Source organism: Rhinopithecus roxellana, chromosome 9, assembly GCF_007565055.1.
Source record: "Rhinopithecus roxellana isolate Shanxi Qingling chromosome 9, ASM756505v1, whole genome shotgun sequence".
Lineage (NCBI taxonomy): Eukaryota > Metazoa > Chordata > Mammalia > Primates > Cercopithecidae > Rhinopithecus > Rhinopithecus roxellana.
In genome coordinates, this window is record NC_044557.1 from 67,172,901 (window position 1) to 67,196,660 (window position 23,760).

Sequence of the window (23,760 nt, forward strand, 5' to 3'; positions counted from 1 at the left end):
AAAGTGCTTATTATACGGAGACTGGGACATGTAAATGCTACATAAACGTTAGCTTTTATTAGTCGCTGGAGTGGAGGAGAGAGGACTGCTGCCTCCCTCTCAATGTCCCCAGCCTGGGAAGCCTGCCTATGTGCACCAAGGCCCATCTGACCCGCTGGATCAGAAAGGGTGCCCTTCTGGGGAGGGACGCCCACCCCCGCAAGCCCCTCAGTCAGTGTCCACACTTTTCTCTAGGTTCAAAATGCAGCTGCATCTGTTCAGAAACCAGGTGTTGCCTGTGAGTTCTGCCTCGTTGGCCAGAGGTGGAAGGAAGAAAGGGGTGGAAGGAAGGAGGAAAGGAGAGGGGTCTTCACACTTCCAGAGCCCCACTGGGGGTTACCTTTGCTCGCCCCCATTCTTTTTGTCTTGCTCTGAGGATGCCAGGACTTTAAGGACATTGTCGGTGAGCACGTAAGTTCACCCCTGCAAGGTCAAAGGCAGGACAGAAAGAAGACCCAAATGTCCCAGTTAGTCAAGGAAAAACAATCACAAGAATAAAACATTTTTAAAGATTAAAATAATAGCTGCCATCTGTTGGGCAGTTGCTATGTGTTAGGACTTGTGTGAAACATGTTCACACAGTGTCTCTGCTTCCTCACAATACTGTGAAGTAGGTATTATGCTTAATTGAACACAGGTTCAATGAAAATATCATTCTAATCCTTGATTTAATTACCCCAAATTCAGGCAGAAGATCAGCCCACCCTAATGGACAGTGTACCAGGAGCTTCTGCGTAGGGACAATTTTCACCTTCAAAATGCCCTGTGGGCTGCCTCAGCTTCCTTTCCACCAGCCCCTGGGCTCCCAGTTCTCTCAGGAGGCAGTGTTTTGCTGGGTAATTACAGTGAAAGACCGGATTGTCCTGCTCATGTTACCCCCTTCTCCGTATTTACTATAATCAGGAAGTCGTGTTTTTCATTTAGGATAAGGCAATTACTCCTTTGTTGACTGAAGTCCAGCAAAAAGCAAACTGAATCTCATTTCCACATTAATGTAATGGGAGCAGGATGGAGAGGCAGCCTGATTTCCTGGTGTCTCAGCTTCTCTCTTCTATATCTGTATCTCCTCTGACGGAAGCATCAGTCATAATAGCAACAACCAAGATGGCATTGAGAGAGTAAAGTATTATAGTCCCTTTCCCTCATCTTGGGAAATGATAAGTAAAAGTCACCATCTGCTCCCCTGAGCCTTGCTGCGGTGTGACCTAACTTTACATGCAAGTACAACGAACAACCTGCCCCATCCTAAGAAGCAGTAGAATAATATGAAAAGGACTTTTCTTTTTTTTTTCTGCTCTGCCTGGGTAGACAAGCAACTCTTTGCAAAGGGAAGGGAATAAGATGTATCACATCTCTTTAATTATTGAAGATCCAGGTTAACTGTGGTAGAATTAAGCAAAGAGCAAACAAAATGTTCTGAATATGTTTTCTTTTCTCTCAGAGAAAGAAACTCAGTCATCTGGACTGCTTTGTGCCATATAAAAATCTCTGAGAACCTTCAAGAGCCCAAGAAACAGTTCTCCATGCTCTATGCCATGATCAGCGGTTAAAGAGAACATTCTGTTCCATTCCTCCAGCTCTGCCTTAGAAACCCAAGTCATGCACTCCTAGGCTCCTGGCATTGTATACCAGCACCAGCAATTTTCTGCCAAAAGCCTCAGGCAAAATCTACTCTATCTATTTCAGTTCCTCTCTTTTCATCGGATTGTATTTTTACAGGTGACTTCTGATTCTCACACTGCTCTTCAGATTCATATACTGCTGTGGTCTGAATGTGTGTTTTCTCAAAATTCAAATTTAAAACTTAATCTTGAATGTGATAGTATCAAGAGCCAAGGCCTTTTGGAAAGTGAAGGTGGAGCCCTCGTGAGTGGGATTAGAGTTCTTATAAAAAAGATTGAAGGCAGCTACCTAGCCCTTCCATCTCTTCTGCCTTGTGAGGACACAGTGTTAATCCCTTTTGTCTTCCCACCATTTGCAGATGCAGAAAGAAGGTGCCATCTTGGAAACAAAGAGCAGCCCTCATCAGACACCAAGTCTGCTGGCACCTTGATCTTGGACTTCCCAGCCTCCAGGACTGTGAGAAATGAATTTCTGTTGCTTATAAATTACCCACTCTAAGGTATGCTGTTATAGTAGCAGGAATGGACTAAGACTCATGTTGTCAAAATCTTCTTGAGTTAAAGGTGAAGGTACAATCAGAACTGGTACATGGAATTGGAACCATAGGTCTTAGTAAACACTGTAAAAATGCGCTGTTCGAATCTATAGAAAATGCTCTCTCTCCAAGTTCAGAAAGAAGTTACAATCTGCTTTTCCTTTTTTTTCTGAAGGGAAGTAAAATTCCATGTTTCTGGACTAAGAGATCTATACCCCAATCTTTCTCTTTCTGACATTTATAGTAACCTTTGGCAAATTACTCAAGCTTTCTTTGTTCTGGTGAAAAGAAAGTGCACAGGACAGTATTACTAAGTGGCCTAAGCAACATTAGAGGTAGATAACCATGATTCCAAAGGCCTTTAAGAAGGTATAATGCTATGTGGATGTTTTTATCGAAACCTTCTCTGGGTTTTCAGAATTCTCTTTGGAATTAGTCCTGTGGGAATATGCCTTTTGGGATCTATTCTTACTTCTTATTCAGTCCCCTTTTCTTGTATTAAAATCTACAACTTGAAGTTATTCTGTCATTTAAAAATCAGGTCCATGACCTCATCATCACCGGGTTTTCCTCTCTAGGCCATTTCCAGTAGAATGTTGGTCATATTCCCATGTGAGAGAACAAGTCAGTCATTCATTACATCTGATCAATGAGCTAGTGCTATACCATAAGGAAGTGTGGTAAAACCAGAAACTGAGAAACACCAGAAAAAAATTTGCTTTGTCCTGTGTTTTAATTTGGGGTATGATGAAGTGCCACAGGACATTAATCCAGGGACTGAGATAGACTCTTAAGTTTGGCAATCAGTGAAAGAACTTGCTGAATCTCTCTAGAATTAACCTAAAGGAGCCAGCCTCTCTTCTCATGAGAATGATTTATTTTAAGGGTTAGTTGAGAATTAATTCTACAGTGTTTAATTCCACAAATAACTTCATTTTTATGTAAATGTTTTGTTGTAACATATTCAATTACTTCCTTTGGTTGTTTTTCTGCGACATTCCCTTTTTCACCTTTTCTAACTTCTTAAACCAAATAAAAAAAACTCACTTATCTTCTTGCTGTTGTAGTATTTGCTTTCATTTCTTATTTACACTCTGTGATGATGTTTACCCGATCTGCCCACATCACGTGGATTCCAGGTGTACCATTCATTCCCTGGGGAAAGCAGTCATCCTTCAAGGCAAGAGATGCAAGAATGAGCTCATGTCAAATGATATTTTCTGATTTTTTTTCTCCAGATGTGGGGAACCAAATCAGATCTTGTGCTTTTGGGTGCTAACTTTGAGTCCTCTTCCTTTACATCTAAATGACAATTTGTGGATCAAGGAGGATGTGTCAACTAGCAAGACTGAGGACCTAGAGGGATGCTCTGTGGAAACTGCTTTAAAATCCTTCAGAGGGAGGACACAGAGCTCTGGTTCTGGTATGTTCACTGAATCTGGAGCAGTGGGGAAACTTGCTGAGATTTGGCATTCAAGACCAAAGAGATTTACCTAGGGTCTGTGCCCCGTAGGCCAGAATTATTGCTACTGTTGTTCCTCATTTATGCTACTTTTTCACTTGGAAAAAGATGAAAACTTGTAAGGCAGTGAATCTATCTTTACTCCTTTTCAGATGACTGATTCTAAAGGCAGGGTGAGGTTCCTGCTGACCCTTCTGTTCCATCCTGATTGTCCGCCTTACTGAAGGTCTCTTTTCTACAGCTCACAATAGTCGGGTAGAGCCCAGTGATGCCGAGCCACAGAAATGAGGCCTTGGAGGGAGAAGCACTACAGGCCTCTGCTCCAGTTTCCATAGAAATGAGCCAGAGGTGGTACCAGTCACAGGGGTTCTTAAAGCCAAAGAGAATTTATTCTGAGAATTCCATCACCTAACAAATACCACTCTGCAGTAGTTTTTACAGGTATAATTTATTTCATTGCTCTGGATAGCTTTGGCTCAGGCTTTCCAATGCCCTGTTGCAGCCTTTCTTCTTAGAATTCTCTGTTTGTTGCTTTCAAACTTGATGGAAAAAGATAACCAATTCATGCCAGTCAAGCTACAGATTCTGAACAGAGGGTTTAAGATAATTTATTACATTTTACATATTTACATTTAATTTATAACATTTATTCCTAAAGGTTTAGGAGAAAATTCAATCCCAGCTAAAGACCTGTAATTAAAAGAGCACAGAACCAGCAGCCAGAGGCCCCGAGCTCTGGCTGAAACTTCAGCTCTGCCAGAGATGACATTTCCTGTGTGACCTTGGGCAATTCTGCAACTTTCTGAGCTATGATTTCCTAGTTGGTAAAATAGAAGGACTGGATTGGCTGCTCTTTAACTTTTTCTGGCTCCTGAATTTCTCTGAATCAATGGTGTTATGTAACGGCAAGAAAGAGATTTCATGAAAAAATACCACTGCTCTGTGGTAAAAATGGTGGTAAAAAAATTTATTTGTAGGAAGGTTGTTAGCAGTAACATCATAAGGGAAGGAAAAAGAAAGGAAAGAAAAGAAAAAACCTGCCTATTTACCAAACTTCTGCAGTGTGCTAAGCAAATTCACAAAAATTATCTCATGTGGAAAGACATAATAATTTCAGGGATTTCCCTCCTAAGGGAGAGAGATGACATTGTTGCTTGTTGCCCCAAAAGTGCTGTGATAGCAACATTCATGGAGTGTTTCTATGTGCCAGGCACTGTTTGAGGCCCTTTACACATACTGACACAATTCATTATTCCCATTTACAGATGCTGCAACCGAGGCTTAAAGAGGTTAAGTATCTTGCCCAAGACCATCCATTTAAGTAGCAGAGCCAAACTTTAAACTCAGAAAGTCAGACTCTTGAACTTGCACTTTTAACTGTATTCCCACCTTGCCTCTTGCCATTCATTCATTAAGCAAATATTTGGTGAGCACTGACTCTATGAAGGCATTAAATTAATCCCTTTTGAAGATTCCAAGCATGTCACCATGTCTTTGTCTTTAAGAAGCTTAAACTATACACAATAGATGATCAGGTATGTGTGTGAAATGAGTGACCACACTCAACCTTAGTCAGGCGGTACTTGATAACCATCTCTGTATTCTGCAAATGTTCATAATTCCATTCAAATAAGTAGACAGGGCCTGGCAAGAGGGGTCCCTGCTCTGAGCACCTGCTCCAGATGTCCCACTCTGGTTCTCCAGCCCTGGTCCTCTCTATGGCCAAGGAATCCCGGGGGCACAGAATGCACCTACCTGGAGCCTGAGTCTCAGTCCCTTCTAACCTCCCTGTTGGGTAGTTGAGTCCTTGCAACAGTCTTCTCCAAACCCCCTGAGTCTACTTCAAGGGCTTGTACTGGAAGCAAACCCCATGACGGCGGACCACGTCCCCTAGGCACATGCTCCTCAGCCAGGGGGATGGCCAAGGGCAGCTATTTGTGGGAGGGGAGTATGGACAGATCTTAAACCCATGGGCCCACAAGGACCTGTGTGTAGCAGGACTGAACTGAGAATAGAAAGAGGAGTGGGTGGGTCAATTCCACCCACAATCCCACTGCCATGTTCGGTGCAGAACTCCAGAGATTAAGAGAACGCTACATTAGAACCTGGTCTTTTAGGTTGTTATGAAGATAACTTGTCAAGGTAGGAGGATAGCACATGTTTCAATTAAACTTGCTCACTTGGTTTATAGCTTTTACAATGTAGACATATGGGCATACGGTTTCCATTTGGCCCCAGCATACCCCTCCACTTCATATCATGTTTACTCTGTTTCCTGTGCTCACCACGCTCCAGCTCTTTCAGTTTCTTTCATTTTCTAGAACTCTCCCAGGACAGTCTAACTTAGACACTGTTTCTGGCCTGTCTGCTCTTTGAGTGGTAACATCACGAAGTAGCTGGTTATGAAAGGAGCACTGTGCCATAGAACTGAGGAAAGCACAGGCTCTGCTAGAGATGTTAAGTATTCTCTCTCCTTGAAAGCTGGTTCTTCTGAAATCAAAATATTCAGGGGGGAAGCAAAAGGGGCACAGGGCATCTGAATTCCAAAAGGCTAGGGAAGCCACCACTTCCCGGATAACTGCACTCCCTCCACCTTACACCTAAAACAAGGTTGAAGAGGCCTGCCAGGGCCGTCTCAAAAGGAGAAGCAAAGCCTGCAGAGGAGGCCAGCCTGAGCCCTGGGGTGGGAATGGGTGCTGGACTCAGCATGAGGAGGAGGAGACCCTGGGGTCATTTCTATGAATCTTTGCTCCCTTCTGCATTATAGATTCTGGTTAGTGCCTGCCGGAGGGATGTCTGATGGCTCCACCCTCAACTGGATCACCTTTAGCCCAAATTGCAATAATTTAAGTGAATCAAATTACTATAAAAAGATACTTTATTATTCATTCACTGGACATTTACTGAGGGCCTACTATGTGCCAGGCAATGCTCTGAACTTGCCCTACCTACTGGATGTTACGTACTAAATGTTATAGACAATGTACTCTAGTATATTCTATAAATTATATAGTATATAATGAGTACTATATCTATATTCTCTATGCTTGACATGCTGTATTAAATATCACACCCTGTAGTCTACATACAGTGGATAATATACACAATATATTATATATGTATTATGTCTACTAGAACAGTCTTTTGCCACAATAGGAATATAGTAAATATACATTCATTGAATGAATGAATGAATATGATACTTACTTAATACCATATTCTAGCAGAGCTTGATCATTAAAGAGTTATTCTTCAAACCCTTCCCTTTCCTACCCGCTTCTTGAAGGCTAAGAAGATTTTCATCTTTCACCACCTGTTCTGGATTCTTGAAACAGGTAAATTCATTGGCCTACCCAAGTCTGAGCTCTAGGTCTCAACCCGCATGGACCTGAGGGTGCATCGGGAAAAGAAAGGCTGACAACTGGACCCCAGAAATGTCAAGGCCACCCTGGGCTTGGAGGGAGGAGCCATGCCTCCAAGCTCCACTCAGAGAGGAGGTTCAGGATGCTGGGTGGTTCCAGGTGATCTATTGCTTTCTGGAGTTTAAAGTTCAGAGGATAATGAAGTCCCACAGCTGGAAGGGGTGTTAGTGACACTGCCTAGCCCAACTCTCTTAAAAATCGTAGCCCTACTCCTGCCTCCCCAAATCAGATAAGACAGGCATAGGCTCTGACTGTTACCTTGAGTCTTAGCGGCAGTACTCTGGCCAGGTTTGCGGGGTTGCCTCCAGTTCCACTGCTTTTGTAACAGGTGGCCAGAAAGCTTGGGGTCCCATGATAAGCTTTTCAGTTCTTTCCAGGATGGATCGAAAGAAGGAAGGAAGGATGGATGAATGAATGAGTGGGTGAGGGGATGGATGGATGGATGGATGGATGGATGGATGGATGGGCCAGAGACTGGGAACGGTAATCGCGGCCTGACGGGTCCGAGCCCCTCGGGAGCCCCAGCCCTCCTCCGGCTGCGGGGCCGCGGCTCCTGCTCCCGGGCCGGCTCGGAGTCCTCAGGGAGGGGGCGGGCGAGCGGGGGCCCTGGGGTGGCCAGGGCGAGGAGAGGGAGGACTGGGCGGTGGGGACCGGAGGGGAGGGAGGGCCTTGGAGACGGAGAGGAGGGACGGGCGGGGAGAGGGCCCGGTGGAGGGGCGGCGGGCACCTCGGGAGCTCCGCGCGGCTGCAGCGCGGGCGGGAGCGGGGACGCAATGTCGCCGCCGCCGCCGCCTCCTCGCGGGCCGGAGCTGCGCCGCCGGGACTGAGCCGCCGCCAGAGCCTACAGCCGAGCAGCCGCCGGGCGCGCCCGCGGCGCAAGAGGATGGGCTGCGGCGGGAGCCGGGCGGATGCCATCGAGCCCCGCTACTACGAGAGCTGGACCCGGGAGACAGAATCCACCTGGCTCACCTACACCGACTCGGACGCGCCGCCCAGCGCCGCCGCCCCGGACAGCGGCCCCGAAGCGGGCGGCCTGCACGCGGGTAAGTGGCCCGGTGCCTGCAGACCCTCGCCCGCCCGCTTCCCAGGGCGTCTTGGCCCCGGGCACTGAGAGAGGAGCCGATTCCCCGAGGAATTGATGGCTCGGTGGGGGTGACTGGGAGGAAGCAGAGGCAGGACCTGCCCGCTGATCAGTGGACAGACGCAAGCCCAGGGAGCGGGGTCGACCAGATCCCCTTACCGAAGGCTGCGCCGACCCTCCAGCTTCGGGAAGCCCAACGCTGCTTGGCCTTGTTCAAGGCTTGCTCGCGGGTCGGGGGACCGGTGGGTGGGAAGACAGCCCACCTCCCCCGCACACCTATCCCTCAGCCACACACCCCGATCCGCCCAGGGCCGCCTCCGCCCCGTTTTGGCCCATCTGCCACCCCCGGCCACCTGCGTACCCAGCTGGGTGACTTCTCATCCATTGGCCACCTGGCGCCCCTCTCCCTGGATTTATACACAAGGCGCCTGCCTGGGTTCGCCTGGGTGGAGTCTTCCTTGTCGCTTCCCCTTTTCTCCCTCTAGGAAATGAACCCAGTCGTGGTCTTCAAAGACCAGAATCCTAGTTTAGGTCAAAATAAATGCATGCCCGCCCCATCGCTAGTTCTGCACTTTAGGTTACTTTGGAGCACTTGTTCCATAGCAAAGGACTTCTCTCTCTACCCCATGGTGTCCCAATGCTTTGTAGGAGGCAGGGCATGCACGTGGATTTTGACTATAAATTAAATACTCTTGCCTAGGTCTTTCCTCATCCAGCAGAAATCTGATAAAAGGAGATGCAAAGAACTGTCTGGTCAGGTTATAAGTCAAGATTTTTTTTCTTTTTCTTTTTCTTTCCCTTTCCTTTCTTTTTTTTTTCTTTTTTTTTTTTTTTTAGCAGAACAATTACAGTGCAGAGATGCAAACTGCTGCCACAGACTGACCTTTAACCATACACGTATTGGTGACATTAAAAGGAAAAAAATCTCACTACTTATTACATGGTTGTTGTCCAAAGCTATATCAATATCTGGATAAAAATGTTTTAAGTGTTTCTTCGCCCAGTGATGTTTTTGGCATTTTTGAATAATGAAATCTAAAATGGAAAATAGGGTTAATTTGAAGCATAATGTATATCATAGGAGGAGGAAGGAAATGCGAATTACTTTTAAAAGGTTAAGAATCTTAAATCCATGCCTACTAAATAAGAGCTGTCACTTTAATCGAGAATAGGTTTCTCCATTTTTAAGGACCAAAGCTGGCTCCTTTTCCACATTAACTTTGTGACTTGCTTGTATTTTAAAATTGAGGACTGTCTGTGAAAGCTGTACAATACAATACACACTATATTTGTCTCTAGTTTTTCTGACTCACAGTGGCAATCATAATGGTTATTTTGTATTGCCAGTGCTTTTAGCAAGTTACCAAATGGTGTGTTGGCTGAATTCAGTGTCAGCATGAGGATATGAGCCTTCTAGAGGGACCTGGCAAATGTTAGATGTGACAGAGTTTCCCAAGGAGGTGTGGTACTTCTCAGCAGAGTCAAAGGCCAGAGATGTACTCCAAAGAAATAAGGGTGAAAAGATCTAGCATGAAAAAAAATATAATAAACAACCAAAACCCCGTTAAGTACTGCTTTAAGAAATGGTTACCATGGTGACTGGGAGTCTACGGGGTGTGTGTGTCTCTGTGCGTATATGCATGTGTATGGGTATGAAAGTTATTATGGGCTGGCTCTATATGTACATGCATGTTCCTCACAACTTTTCTGACACTCCTTGATTTATTACTCTGCCATACTAATTCACATCCCATCCATCATGAGATCTGGTCCCTGCAACAGGTGGGACCTGGGACAGACACACTCATTCATGGTACCCTGCCAAACATGGGCCAGCCCTGCCAGACAGGTGGTCCTGAAGGCCTGCATCCTCCAGAGGAGGAGCTCCACTTCAGCCCCAGGACAGCACCCTGAAATTGGCAAGATGCTTGTATGGGCAGGGTCATTTTAATTCCCTAGGAATTTCTGTTAGCCTCAGGGGAGAAGGAAATTTCTGAAGACTAAGATTAAATCAAGGCCTTCCTTGGGGGTGTGCTGGCATTCCCTAGGGCCTTTGGAAATGACTTGACTCCTGCGGGCTTTTCAGACTGGGAGCTGGTCATCTTTAGTCAGAATGGGTCATCTGTGAAAGCTACAGATCTCCTGGGTTTCAGCCACCCTGGGAGATGGGCCAGGACTCTGTATTACTTTCATCCTCTTTGCCTCCTCACTCCCGCCTCACCCACCCCCTGCCAGCGCTTTACTCATGAATTTACCGCCAAGCTGCTGGGGGACACCTAATAGCCTCCAGTGGCTGTGTTGTGATAGGAGGCCAGAATGCCACTTTTTCCTGTTTACAGCATTTGTTTTCTGATGGGAGAGGTGGGTAGGAATGAATGAAAGAGTTAGATTCAGGAGAGTCCAGAGAATGAAAGAGTTAGATTCAGGAGAGTCCAGATTGTAAAATCAACAAAAATGGCTTCACTACTAGGGTTCTGCAGCTGGAGAAGGTCTCTGGAAGTCAGCCATGTGAGGCAAATGAGACTCTCAGGGGAACCATCCCCTGGCTGAACACTCCTTCAACCACTCACAGACTTTACCCTCAGTTCCCAAGAATCCTTTCTGGGACCTTAGTGATTCTCCTTTGGTGTCAAACTGAAGTCACCTTTTCTCCTGGCTACTTCAGGACTTTTGAGGGTTAGGGGTGAAGCTAATTCATCTTTGCATCTTCTGTACTGAGCACATCTGGGACTTTGTAAAAGTTTTCAGAATGAACGGATGCTCTGTGTAAACCTGTCCTCCATCCTGTCAGCTCTTCCTAGATCCCCTTCTGCCTCTTCTTTGCAGTCCTTGCTACTGAGGTTTTCCTACTCGAATCAGTTTAGCCTAAATTCTCCCAAGGGCCTTTCTGATCTCAACTTCTCTTTAAAAAGTTCTCCCCAACTTTACCCTACTCCTTTCAAACACCTGACCCAACCCAAAGATTCCATTTCTTCCGTAGCCTCCCTGAACCCACAACCTCAACTCCACAAACACATCTGTCCAAGAAAAGTCCCATTTCATCACATCTGCTTTTACATCTCACTTGTATTTCTCTTAGCCCAATCCAGATTGAGGGTGTGTCGCATGACAGGTGTCCAGCAAATATTTGTTGAATGAATTCTGAATTTCACTGCAGATAGGGAAGGGGCATGTTTTTCTGCCAGTTCCACAAAGAAGAGGGTTTCTTGCATCTTCTTCTTACGCAAAAAGTGATCCTGAGCCTGTGGTTCCTGTTTTTGGAGATCATCTCCACTACTCAGTGGAACTGAGTTAATTTTTTAGATTTGACTGTTAAGTAGGCTAGAATTTAAGACCTAGCTGAAGCCATGGCATGTGATATCCATTGCTTTCCTGTGTCACCAAAGTCTGTCCCTCTGTTACAGAAGAAAATCAAATTGGTCTGACATAATTTAAGCCTCATCAAATTAGTCTGCTGGATTGATTTTTAATTCCGTTGCCTGGTGGGGGTCTCCAAGGAGAAAGGAAGTCTCTGAGGTTGCCATGACCCAACCTAGCTCAGTCATTCCATACATTAATGACTTCCTAGCTTCACCTCAGTGTAATCACAAGCCCCATAAATTGCATCCTTAAGCACTCTTTTTTCTAATTTCTGCAGAGAAAACATTTCAAAACTTTCTAAAGAACTTCTCCTTTACATTTTTAAATTGCTAAATAATTATTTTAGTATAATAGAGGTTTGCAGAATTACAGACAGCAAAATGATTTACCTAAATAAACTGAAAGTCAAATAAAATGGAGAGTATTTAATATTATGATTACCCATCATTTATTAATGACTTACCAAGGGCCTGGTGCTTTATTGGGCACTTTGAATTTTCTCATTGAATCCTCACTGCAGAAATGAGGCAGGAACTATAACCACCCTCCTTTTACAAGTGAGGAAATGAGGCTTGAAGTCTGCAAGTAACTTTTCCCAGTACCAGCCTGGAATCTAGCTCTATCCAATTCCAAAGCCTGTACTCCTAAATACTGCCTTCCTGATTAATAAGGGATATGCTATGAAATTCTTGATTTTACAGTTCACGAAACTCAAAGTCAAGTCTGATCTTTTGATATTCTACTCTGATCTCAGACAGCACAACTGTCTTTTGCATCATCTCTAAAGGTTGGAATATCTTTTCCCTAAGGAAGGAGGCCTTCCCATACCTTTGTGGAGCAGTTCTCTTGTGAGACTCTTGCTGCTTCCTTGTAATTTCTACCCGGTGAGCTCCAGACCCGTGTGATCAAGTCTGGCACAGACAGCTCTTTCAATATTTGAAGATGGCTGTCACATCTCTTACCATGGATCTTCCAGGCCAAATACATGCAGTTCCTTCAATCACTTCTCACACCTCATGTAGGCCTGACCACATTCATAAATACACTACTCGGTTTGTCAAAGTCCCTCTTGGTACAAGGGACCTATGGCTAACTCCAAGCTACTGATGTCAGCTGAACGGCATAGGGCAATACGAGGTGTGTTACGATATGCTCATTGAACAGACCTCTCTTGGTTTGTTCAGGTTAGGATTTGTTTGTTTTTCTGCTGTTGTTTTTGCCATATTACCTTGATGACTCACATTAAGCTTATGATTAGTTAAAACCCTTAGATCTTTCTTTATACTCAAATTTAAGTTTTTTGACATCAAGGACATTGTCTGTATTTTCTCTGCTGTGTACCCAGCACCTGGTACAGTGACTAAAACATAGGTGGCGCTCAATAAATGTTTGTTGAATGAATGAATTTCTTTCCTTATGAATCCTGAATTGGTATGATGATTTCAGCACCCCAAATAAGGAATTTTTGCATTTATTTCTGTTAAATTTCATCTTATTGGTTTCAGTTTAGTGTTTAAATTTGCTGACCTTGATTCATTTTGATAGAGCTATGAAGACAATATTCTAGGTCTTTGTTTCCCTGTGTTGATAGAATATCATAAAAGACATGTCTTTTTTAGCTCTTTTGTTCACTGAATAGACATTTGCACAAAGATGACCTGAAGAAGTTACTATTATAGGGAAGACAGACATAAAACTGGACACCGTTCAGGTCAGCGTGGTCCATGGTCCATACTAGAAGGGCATGGAGAAAAGCATTAGAGGCATTCAGGAACTAAGCAGTTTGTTCTGCCTGGGGAGGGGTCAGTGTGTATACAGACCCCTGCAGGAGCCCAGCAGAGGAAGGGGACTGTCCCAGCCAACCTCCCACCCTGGAGAGGAACAGGAGGGCAGCCCAGCTGGCCTGACTACATCCCTGAGAGTGAGAGCACCTGTGGAGAGGACAGCCTGGGCTTCCTGGTGGATAAATCCCCTATCCCCACACCCCAGCTGCCTCGACTTACCTGTTACCACTTGTTCTATCTTTGAATAATTAGTGACTAACGTCTGCTCCCCTCAAGGATGACTGTTAGGTTTGGTAAGGCAAGGGGTCTGTTGGGTTAGATAAGGGGTCATTTCATGCACAGTCCTATCCCTGTGCCTAACGCTGTTCTGGTTACATTAGGACCCTGAGTAATTTCTCATAAATGAGTAAATCTAAAACTTCTGTTTGTCAATTTCTTCTTGTAGACCCCAGATATGGTGTTCTCTTTCCTTATCAGTTCCTCTGCTCAACTTTTTGTTGTTTGTCTGATGGACTGCATAGTAAGAAAACATCCCCACCTTCCTTACACCCCTTTTGCCAAACACAAGCCTCTTTGTTATAAGTTGTTTCTTAAAATCACTGCAAGAGACAGGTGGTAACAAACCTAGGCAGTTTGTAAAGATTTAGGAAGCCTCATTTTCCCATGGCCCTTGTCTCCTGGGCAGAGTGTCATGTTGTGCCATTGGCTCTCCAGACACTTTGAGAGTCTAGTGACGGTACCTGTCACACTGCATTGCCAGGGCTTGGTTATTCCTCTGTCTCTCTAGTTAGTCTGTGAGCTCTTCCAGGTTGGGGACCACATGATTGACATTTGCATGCCTGGCATCTTCCACACGCTTGTCGAATAACTGTGAAAATGAATAAATGAATGAATGATCTAGCTGTGCAAATGAAGCTTGGTCTGTCATTCTTATAACCTCTTTCCTGAGTCTCATCTTAGATGCTTTTGTCTTAGATATCAGTCCATTGAACCTTGCCTTTGTTGGACGTTAGATAAAACAATTCCAACCCTAACCAAAGATGAATTTAAGGTGACTCCACTGCAGGGTGTAGTAGCATCCTAAATGCATTCCAGAATTTCCTCCAGAATATGTAGAAAGAATGAGTAAGACCTACTATTTGATAGCACAATAGGATGACAATAGTCAATAATAACTGTATATTTTAAAATAATTTAAAGAGTGTAATTGGATTGTTTGTAACTCAAAGGATAAACGCAGATTTTTTTTTCTGCAAAAAACATTGCAGATTTTTTTTTTCTTCGATTTATAGACCCTGGTGGGAAGGGCCTTCTTCTTTGAGTCAGCAAGGGGTCTTTTCCTGGCTCATTCTGCACTCAGCAATCCCTCACGTTTGGACTCCTGGAGGTCCCACCTTCACCCTGGGATCTGTGCACCTGTGATCCACAACATCTTCTTGCTGATAAAGCCATTCTGCCCTTGTGAAGTTGGATGTCTGAACCTCTTCTTAGAAAATGATGCTGGGCCATTCATCCCAGGAGTCCTCCCATGTCAGGCCCACAGCCTTGAGACACTCTCAGCAGACCTTTGGCCTCTGCTGCAAAATCCTATCCCTGTGAAGACTCCTTCAGAGCCTCTCTGGCCAGTCTATATGCCACATTTACTCTCCTCTGCAGAGCAGAGGGGTTTACACTGAGCCCAATTGTGATATAGCTCCAGCTAGCTTGGCTAACGAACACTTGCTTCCTCACACGCCTAACTCCCATTCTGTCTCATGCCCAACCACAGCCAACTCTCTTGAGAATGTTGTTCTTTTAGAATGTTGTTATGGGCTGATTTGTGTCTCCTCCAATTTACATGTTGAAGCCCTAACTCCCCTCTATCCCAGTACCTCAGAATGTGACCTTATTTGGAAAGAGAATCTTTAAAGAGGTAATCAAGTTGAAATGAGTTCATTAGGGTGGGCCCTAATCCAGAATGACTAGTGTCCTTATGAAAAGGGGAAATTTGGAGACAGAGACAGACACACAGGGAGAACTCCATGTGGAGATGAAGGCAGAGACTGGTGATGCTGCCACCAGCCAAGGAGCACCAAAGTCCGCTGAAAACCACTGGAAGCTCAGAGAGAGGCAGGGGACAGATTTCTCCCTCAGGGCCTCCAGAAGGAACCAACCCTGCTGATAATGTTTTTTATTTTGTAATTTCTGTGGGTACATAGTAGGTGTACATATGTATGGAGCACATGAGATGTTCTGATACAGGCATGCAGTGTGAAATAAGCACCTCATGGAGAATGGGGTGTCCATCTCCTCAAACATTTATCTTCTGAGTTACAAACAATCCAGTTACACTTTGTTATTTTAAAATGTACAATTAAGTTATTATTGACTATAGTCACCTTATTGTGCTATCAAATAGTAGGTCTTATTCATTCTTTCTGCCTTTTTTTTTTTTTTTTTTTTTTTTTTTTGTAACTGGCCTGCTGATATCTTGGTCCTGGACTTCTGGCCTCCAGAACTGGGAAACAGCAGGTTTCTGTTGTTTAAGCCGTGTGGTGTGTGGCACTTTGTTGCGGCAGCACTAGCAAACCAATGCAAGTGTGTTTATGAGCACTAACACTGTGAACATTTGGAAATAATAAGTCGATGAATTTCCAGTGTTACTTCCTCATACTTTTTTCTGAGATTGGACTTGTTTCCTGGCTGTTTAGATTCAAATAGCATTTATTTGAATCTACTATTTGCATTTACTATATGTGATAATTTTTCTTTTTGACAGTAGTTTATATCACCCTCTGAAATAACCTCATAAACCATTGTTCTCGTCACTTGCCGGATGAGGAGCTGGGATTCAGTGAGATGAAGAGACTGAGCCAGGGCACCAGCTTGGAAGTGGGAGAGCTGGGATCAGAATTCAGGTCTCTTGTTTCTGAATCCAGGGCAGGGTACCTTGTGCTGTGCTGCTAAGCATGAATGTAGTACCCTCCCCCACCCCATCTGCCTAGGGTTTTTCTGAAAATATTAACCATTTAACGTGGGAGCCTCCTGGCAGCATTTACAAGGCTGAGTCCCACAGCTCTGCAGTGCTTACACTGTCCTCTCCCTGTGCTGAGTGCCCGTGCTGCTCCAGTCTCCATCTCCATAGAAAGGGTTGCAGGAGGTGCCCCAGGTATCCCAGTCACCTGATAGGCCCAGTCACCTGATAGGCCCATTAAACCAGAACAGTCTTTAGGCAGAATTGTATATTTTTTCTGGTTTCAAATGCAATCCATGCTCCTAATTAAACATTTAGAAAGTATAGAAAAAGCACGCAGAGGAAAATAATGCCTCTCTTAGCATTGAGGTTTCATCCGTCAGGTCCCATGAAGAGGATGCTGTATTTACATCTTACATGAAGGTGATGTTTAAAGTTCGGGATGGGGGGATGGGAAAAATTCCTCAAACTACTAGGAAGCTCAAAAACCAAGAAAAAATATTTTTTGTTCATTTTTGTATTTAGGAAACCATATAGAGGTAGTGGGAGCCCAAGTCTAGTTTGAATGGAGGAAGAGAAAGGGGGCAAGGTCATGGAGAAGTAAAGGGATTTTTCTTTTTTTCTTTCAATACTGAGCAAATATACTTGAATTCAGGCAAATTATATACCAGGGAAATGTACATGTGACTCCACTGTACGTAATTCCTCCATGTTTCCCTCTTACCACCCCCTCAAGCCCCCACAATAGGCTCAGGCTGAGTATGCTGTTCTATGTTGTTCCTCGCTGTTTTCTGGGATTTAGTCTTTTTATAGGTTGTATTAGTCCATTTTCATGTTGCTGATAAAGACATACCTGAGACTGGATAATTTATAAGGAAAAAGAGGTTTAATGGGCTCACAGTTCCATGTGGCTGGGGAGGCCTCACAATCATGGTGGAAGGTGAAAGGCACATCTCACATGGTGGCAGACAAGAGAAGAGAGCTTGTGCAGGGAAATTCCCCCTTATAAAGCCATCAGATCTCATGAGACTTATTCAGTATGTCGAGAACAGCATGGAAAAGACCCACCCCCACGATTCAATTACCTCCCACCAGGTCTCTCCCACAACATGTGGGAATTGTGGGAGCTACAATTCAAGATGAGATTTGGGTGGGGACACAGTCAAACCATATCATGTATATAGAAACATGGTTGTGTGTGTGTGTGTGTGTGTGTGTGTGTGTGTGTGTGTGTGTGTGTATGGCTGGGTGTGTCTGTGTGTGTGTGTGCAGGGACCAGCTTTCTGAGTCTCAAATGCCCATGAGGTCAGACGGGTTGGCTGCTCAGAGCTGTGACTGGTACCATTCCATGTGCTTCCAGCTCCAGGTCTTTGCATCAGATGGGATAGGCACCTAATGTCTGCCTACATCTCACCATGTGGCTTCTGTGTAATAAAGCAAAGCCAAAAGCCTGGGTAGGTTTTTCTTAATCTAACACAATCTGCTTTACAAATGATGCCAACTTCTCCTAGATTCTGGGATTAGGTTGTCTACCAGTCTTCACTTGTGGTGATGTTGTGAGTTTTGGTCTTTTTCTATGTCTTCATGGGCATTTTAGTGGGCAGTTAGGCAAAGCTGATGCCCTTTGGCCTGGAAATCCAACCCAGGGATTCTTGACCTTCTTCTCTAAGCCATCCTGAATTCTGATACAGCCACACCCACAGCATCACCTGGCTAGATCTGGTCTCTGTTTACAATTTCGTACACTACCTCCCCAACTAGTGAGCCAGCTTTTCGCGAGCATCATGACTTCAGGTCCCTGGACCTCAACCTGCTCTCTGCATCCTTCACTCTCCCTGTTACTTTGTTTGGAATAATATAATAGTTCAGTTCTTAAGGAATTTGATTTCTTTTTTTTTGAGATGGAGTCTCGCTCTGTTGCCCAGGCTGGAGTGCAGTGGCTTGATCTTAGCTCACTGCAACCTCCACCTCCCAGCTTCAAGCGATTCTCCTCCCTCAGCCTCCCGAGTAGCTGGGACTACATGCACATGCCACCACACCCGGTTAATTTTTTGTATTTTTAGTAGAGACGGGTTTCACCGTGCTAGCCAGGATGGTCTTAATCTCCTGATTCGTGATCCGCCTGCTTCGGCCTCCCAAAATGCTGGGATTACAGGCGTGAGCCATCTCTCATGGCCTAGGAATTTGATTTTAACAACAGGCATTTATCAGCTGTGTGACCCTGAGCAAGTTTCTTAGCCTCTCCGGGTTTCAGTTTCCACACTGTAGGACAGGACTTATTGAAGAATTATGCATTCACAAGTATGAAGGACCTAGTGTTTCAGTATTGTGCATTCTAGCAGCCAGGATCCCCTCACATCCTCAAGCTTGCACCAGGCTTGTCATGCCAATCTCAAACCTTGGGTCACCTTTCCCCTCTGTTCCTTACACACTTGTTTTGGAGCTGCCCAGCATTTCTGGAAAAAGTCATGAATGTTGTGATTGCCCCTATGAGCAATTCATGCTCTAAAACAATGATCTCACCACCCAGCAATTCTACTCATTCCTCATTAATATGTGGTAACAGACCCCATACAGTAGCCCCCGATGCTATCCTATACTTTCCCTCTGAATACCAAAAAAAATCACAGACTTTCTGTGAATTCTCCCATTTTTCCTTCCAGTGACCCAGCATACATCCTTCTTGCCATCTGAGGGTTTCTAAACATCTTTAGCCATCCTTTCCTCTTAGTCTGTCCATTTGAATTCTAAGTGCACTGACAAGGTTGCTCCTTGTTGTAATCATATACAGGAACCTCACAGGCAGCTCCATTTGTATGAAGGTCTACTCTGCATCTCCACGGGCCCTCCCCAAGCCAAGCCACATCTGTCTTCCACTTGAACATCTGCCATAGCCTGCTTCCATTCATACCCTTGACAATTCATTCTTCATGTCTTAGGCAGAACGATCTTTTAAAAACATATGTCAGGTCCTGTCACTCTCTTGTTTAATGCCTTCTGATAGCTTCCTGTTCTACTATGTGTAGAATAAAATCCCAGTCCCTTCCTTGGCCTCCAGGGGCCTGCATGACGAGGTCCCTGCTGCTTTTCCAGCATGATTTCATTGTTTACTCTGCTCTGTCTTTTGCTCAGCATGTTCCGGCCACGCTTGATTCCCCTCTGTTCTCTGAAAATACGGAGCCCCTTCCTGTCACAGGCCTTCACACTTGCTGGAATGTGCTTCCTCCCCACACCCGCCCCCCTCTGTGTGGTTAACTCCTCTTCGCCCTTTGGTTCTCAGTTCAGATGTCACCTCCTCAGAGAGACCAGCCTTCCCCAGTGGCCAGCTGGCCATTTCCTTCCTAACACCACAGCCTGTCATGGTCTTGTTCATTTACTGTTTAGTTTTTGACTCTCTTGCTCTGTGAGGTCAAGGGTCTGACAGACTCATCCACTGTTACAGTCCAAGCGCTTAGTGCAGTACCCAGCACAGAGCAGGCCCTTGGTGGATGTTTGCTGAATGAAGGGAACCCTCCTCACCTGTTGGACCAGTTAGGGAGTGCATCTGGCTGCCTGAACAGAAACCAACTCCAGGAATGGGATTTAGCCCATGGAAGGTCTGCACAGAGGTCTGGAGGTCAGCGGGCACACCCAGTCACGGACACTGTTGAGGAGCTGGGCTCCTTTGGGTTTGTTGTTCTGCCATCCTTAGTGTATGGATTTCATCCTCATGGCTTCAAGATGCTGCACCATCTTATTTCAAATGGGAAGAAGGAGAAGGGCAGAAAGGGGCATTCTGCCTGATCTATTTCTTATCTGTAAAATGACAGTTTTCCTAGAATCCAGTAAACTTTGCTTGGGTCTCATTGGTCAGAACTGTATGACGTAGGTATTCTGGGCTGCAGGATGTCTAGGAACTCAAGACTTTTATCTTTTTACCCTGTATTGACCAGGCATTGGATGTGGGCTTCCCCAGCAAGCGGACGTGATATTGTGTGAGGTCATTTCCTTCTACACAGGGAACTTTCAAGCTACCCTAGAAGTATCAGGGTCCTCCTGGCAAAGGAAAAATGGGAGAACAGATACTGGGCAGGCTGCCAGCAAAGTGGTCACATCTTTTATCCTAAAGCTGTGGTCAGAGAGGAGAGAAGATTTGCAAGAACAAGAGAGAAGGGGAAAAGGAATTAGGTAAGTGAGGAGGGAGAGAAGTTCTGCCAGAAACCAAGGTGACATGATTGCTAGTATTACAATTTTGCCATAACAACAATAATAATATATTATTTTTAGTTTCATGTTTCAAGTAAGTTCATAAGGTGAACATTTTCTGGAAAAACTACATGTGCTAATATTGAAATAATTTTTAAAAGAATGCTGAAATACCTTAAACTTATATCTTTTAGAATGGTCTTTTAACTTCAGACTGTGCTGTGTACATGAAATGCATGGTGGACATTCCCTTGTCTTCTTGCCTCATTTTCCTGCAAGATTAATGCCAGCCAGAAACTGATGTGCCAGCTAATATTCCACTGAACCAATTTCCAGTTAGTGAGAACATTTGTGGAAGTCTGTTGTACAGTGTCACACTGCTGCTCAGGCCGGGAGTTTCTGTTGGAGAAGCAGCTCACAGCCAACTGGCAAATTTAAAGAGATGACAGTGTTTTCTGTGGAAGTTCAAAAAACCCACCCTGCTGCTGTCTCTAGGGTTTGTGGACTTTAGGGCATGAAGAAACTGGAAAGGCTTGCAGAAAATAGCAGGGCAGTTTGGGAAACCGGTCGCCATAACAACAGCGCCAGGCAGCGGTTACAATGGAAGCAGAGATCTCCTGTGCACCCTTCCTAAGAGGAATGATTCAGGTTTAAGCACCTCAATAAACAACTGGCATGTTTGAAACCGAGGCCTTATTAAAAGATTACCTCCAAGAATCACTTTTCAAGGGCAGTCTTCATAGCAGTCAGGCTCATACTTTCTTGCTGGGGTGATAAGTGACGATGTACAAGCACAAACGAACACAGCTACGACCTCATGGTGTGGCTTCCATTAACTGGGTGCTCAGCATGTGCCAGGCTTTGCAGATTTATTACCTAACTATTATTTCCGTTTTACAGAAGGGGGTAGTCAGAGTGGTGGGATGGCTGTTCTAAGCGTACATGGGCTGTGAGCAGCGGGGTGGGGTTTGGAACTCAGGTCTGTCTCACTCTGAGCCCTGCGGTCTTTCCTGTACACCAGCCCCTTCACAGATTGCTAGCTTCTGTCCTCACCGCCTTTCACCTAGCATTTGCAACAACTTTTGGACTAGTCTCCCCACCCTCAGTCACTCCCACTCCAATCCCCTTTACATTACTGCCAGGTGAATACTCCTCAAGCACAGCTGGGATCATTATTGTGTTATTCTTCTACTCAAAGCCTTTCATGATTTCCCACTATCTACTGAATGCAAATGTCTTAGTGTGGAATTCAAGGCTTTCTCTCCAGCCTCTTCATACAGCCTTTGGGGTGACGGGTGGCGCAATGGGATCAGGTGCCTCAAAGGGCATCCTATCTGATCCCACAGCCTCACCCATCACCCCAAAGGCCTACTGCTCCTGCCCTTCTGCTTCAGTTGTGTGTTCCCTGATAGCACATGCCATTTAGGACACTTACTCCATTTTGAGTTTTCTTATTTATCATTGTGACTTATTTCTGCTATTATACTGTATACTCTTAAAGACAGAGCCCAGAAACAGACTCTGAGATAAACCCTTACTGGAGAGAGCTCTATATCTATCTCAAGATATATATATATATATTTTTATCTTGGATATATATATATATATATATATATATGGAGAACAGTATAATAAACCTCCATGTACCCATCATCAGCTTCAAAAATTATCAACATATTGCAAATCTTGTTTCATCTCTGCCTCTATTCCCCTTCACCAATTAGACATTTTTGAAGCAAATTCCACAAGTCATGTAACTTCATCCATGAATACTTCGGTATGAATCTCTGAGAAACTAGGACTCTTTAAAAAAGATATTAGATTGGACCATAAGAAACTGTTATTTTTGTAGGTTGAAATAGTATAATATCAGCAATTTCATATACTTCAAACTAATATATAACCACAATACCATCATCACACCTAAAAATTAATGAAAATTTCTTAATTCTGTAATGTAATAATAATTCAGTCAGCATCCCAGTTTCTCCAACAGGGTGAGGGGCACAGGCCAGGGCAGAGGGAGGAGTGGAATGGCTGTTGCAATAGGGGTTTCAGTCGATGCCCTGGGGAGCTCTGGAGCTAGGATGACCATTCAGCAATTGAGAAGACAGGGCCTTTTTACCCTGTATTGGCCAGGTGTTGGATGCAGGCTTCCCCCAGCAAGGAGATGTGACCTTGGGTAAGGTCATTTCCTTCCACAGGAGCAGTGCCTGGAGAGGCACTCAGCTGTGATCCTTTAGCAGCGAACTCTCCCAGCAGCTGGAGAATCTGGCGCAGCAGTCCCACAGGAAGACCTGGCAGGGGTGGGGGTGTAATCACCTTACTCATTTTTCTGCTTCCCTAGTGACTGCATATCAGATTCACCTGGGGAATCTCAAACAAAGGTCCCACCCCGGCACTTCTGATTTAGTAGTGCGGGTGAGGCTAGAAAACCTGCAGTGTCTCCATGTTCTCTAGGTTCCTGGAGAGTGGAGTTTTGTAGGTCTGGGGTGGACCTGAGATTCTGCGTGTTTGACAGGCTTCCAAGTGATGCTGATGTTGCTGGTCCAGAGGTCGTAGATCAGAGGTTGGCAAACTTTTTCTGTAAAGGGACAGAGGGTAAATATTTTAGGCTTTGTGGGCTATGTGATTTTTTTTGCAACTACTCAACTTCTCTGTTTTTAATGCCAAAGCAGCTATAGACAATACATAAATGAATGAGCGTGTCTGCGTTCCAATGCCCACTCCTGTCCTAGGTGATTCTGAAGCACAGCCAGATTTAAGAGCCGCTGTCTTTGATCCCCAAGGCAGTGTGGAAGAGAGAAAAAAAGTATAGGATTTGCAGTTACTAGTCCTAACCCTCAAATACACCTCTAAATAGCTCAGCACACGCTGAATACTCAAACAATGTTTCTAGAATGATGAACAGACAACGAATTAATGGAATCAAGCTCATTTCTTACCTTGGAAGCAGTTTTTAAAGTATCTCAGATAACATTTGCTTATCAAGGTATTAGAGATTTTATTATGCAAATCATGCTCTTGAGTTGGGTGGGATTCAGGAAGAATGTGGCATCATGCAGAGTAAGGTGGAGGGTGCTTGAAGATCAATTTCATCTTCTCAAGGAGTTCTCCTAGCCTTGGGCTCTGAGGAATGTTGGGACGCCTTTGTCCCTTCAGCACAGGTCACTGTTGATTTAGAGAGTTGGGTGCAGCTACCATGGCCTGAGTTGTTTTCTCAGCTGAATCGGATTCAGAAAGTGCTTCTTCTGAGAGGGTGGAATGCTCTTCTAAGAGGCGTGAGGAATAATCATCTCCCTGTGTCTCTCTGAGT

General features: G+C 44.7%; 1 protein-coding gene and 1 long non-coding RNA gene across 3 annotated transcripts in view; one reads left to right on the forward strand and one right to left on the reverse strand.

The window, feature by feature from the left end:
• Positions 1–340: 340 nt before the first annotated feature.
• On the reverse strand, positions 341–8,438 carry LOC115899654. Its single transcript, XR_004059266.1, has 4 exons — positions 8,322–8,438; positions 7,340–7,450; positions 3,245–3,370; positions 341–462 (listed from the first exon to the last, which is right to left on the reverse strand). It is a non-coding gene; the product is annotated as an uncharacterized LOC115899654 (long non-coding RNA).
• BAALC (BAALC binder of MAP3K1 and KLF4) overlaps positions 7,695–23,760 on the forward strand; it is an 82,719-nt gene continuing 66,653 nt past the window's right edge. For both annotated transcript variants that reach the window (XM_030937760.1, XM_030937762.1), the window contains exon 1: positions 7,695–8,124. In XM_030937760.1, coding sequence (XP_030793620.1) covers positions 7,965–8,124 — 160 coding nt within the window. In that variant the 5' untranslated portion in view covers positions 7,695–7,964. The remainder of the gene's footprint in view (positions 8,125–23,760) is intronic.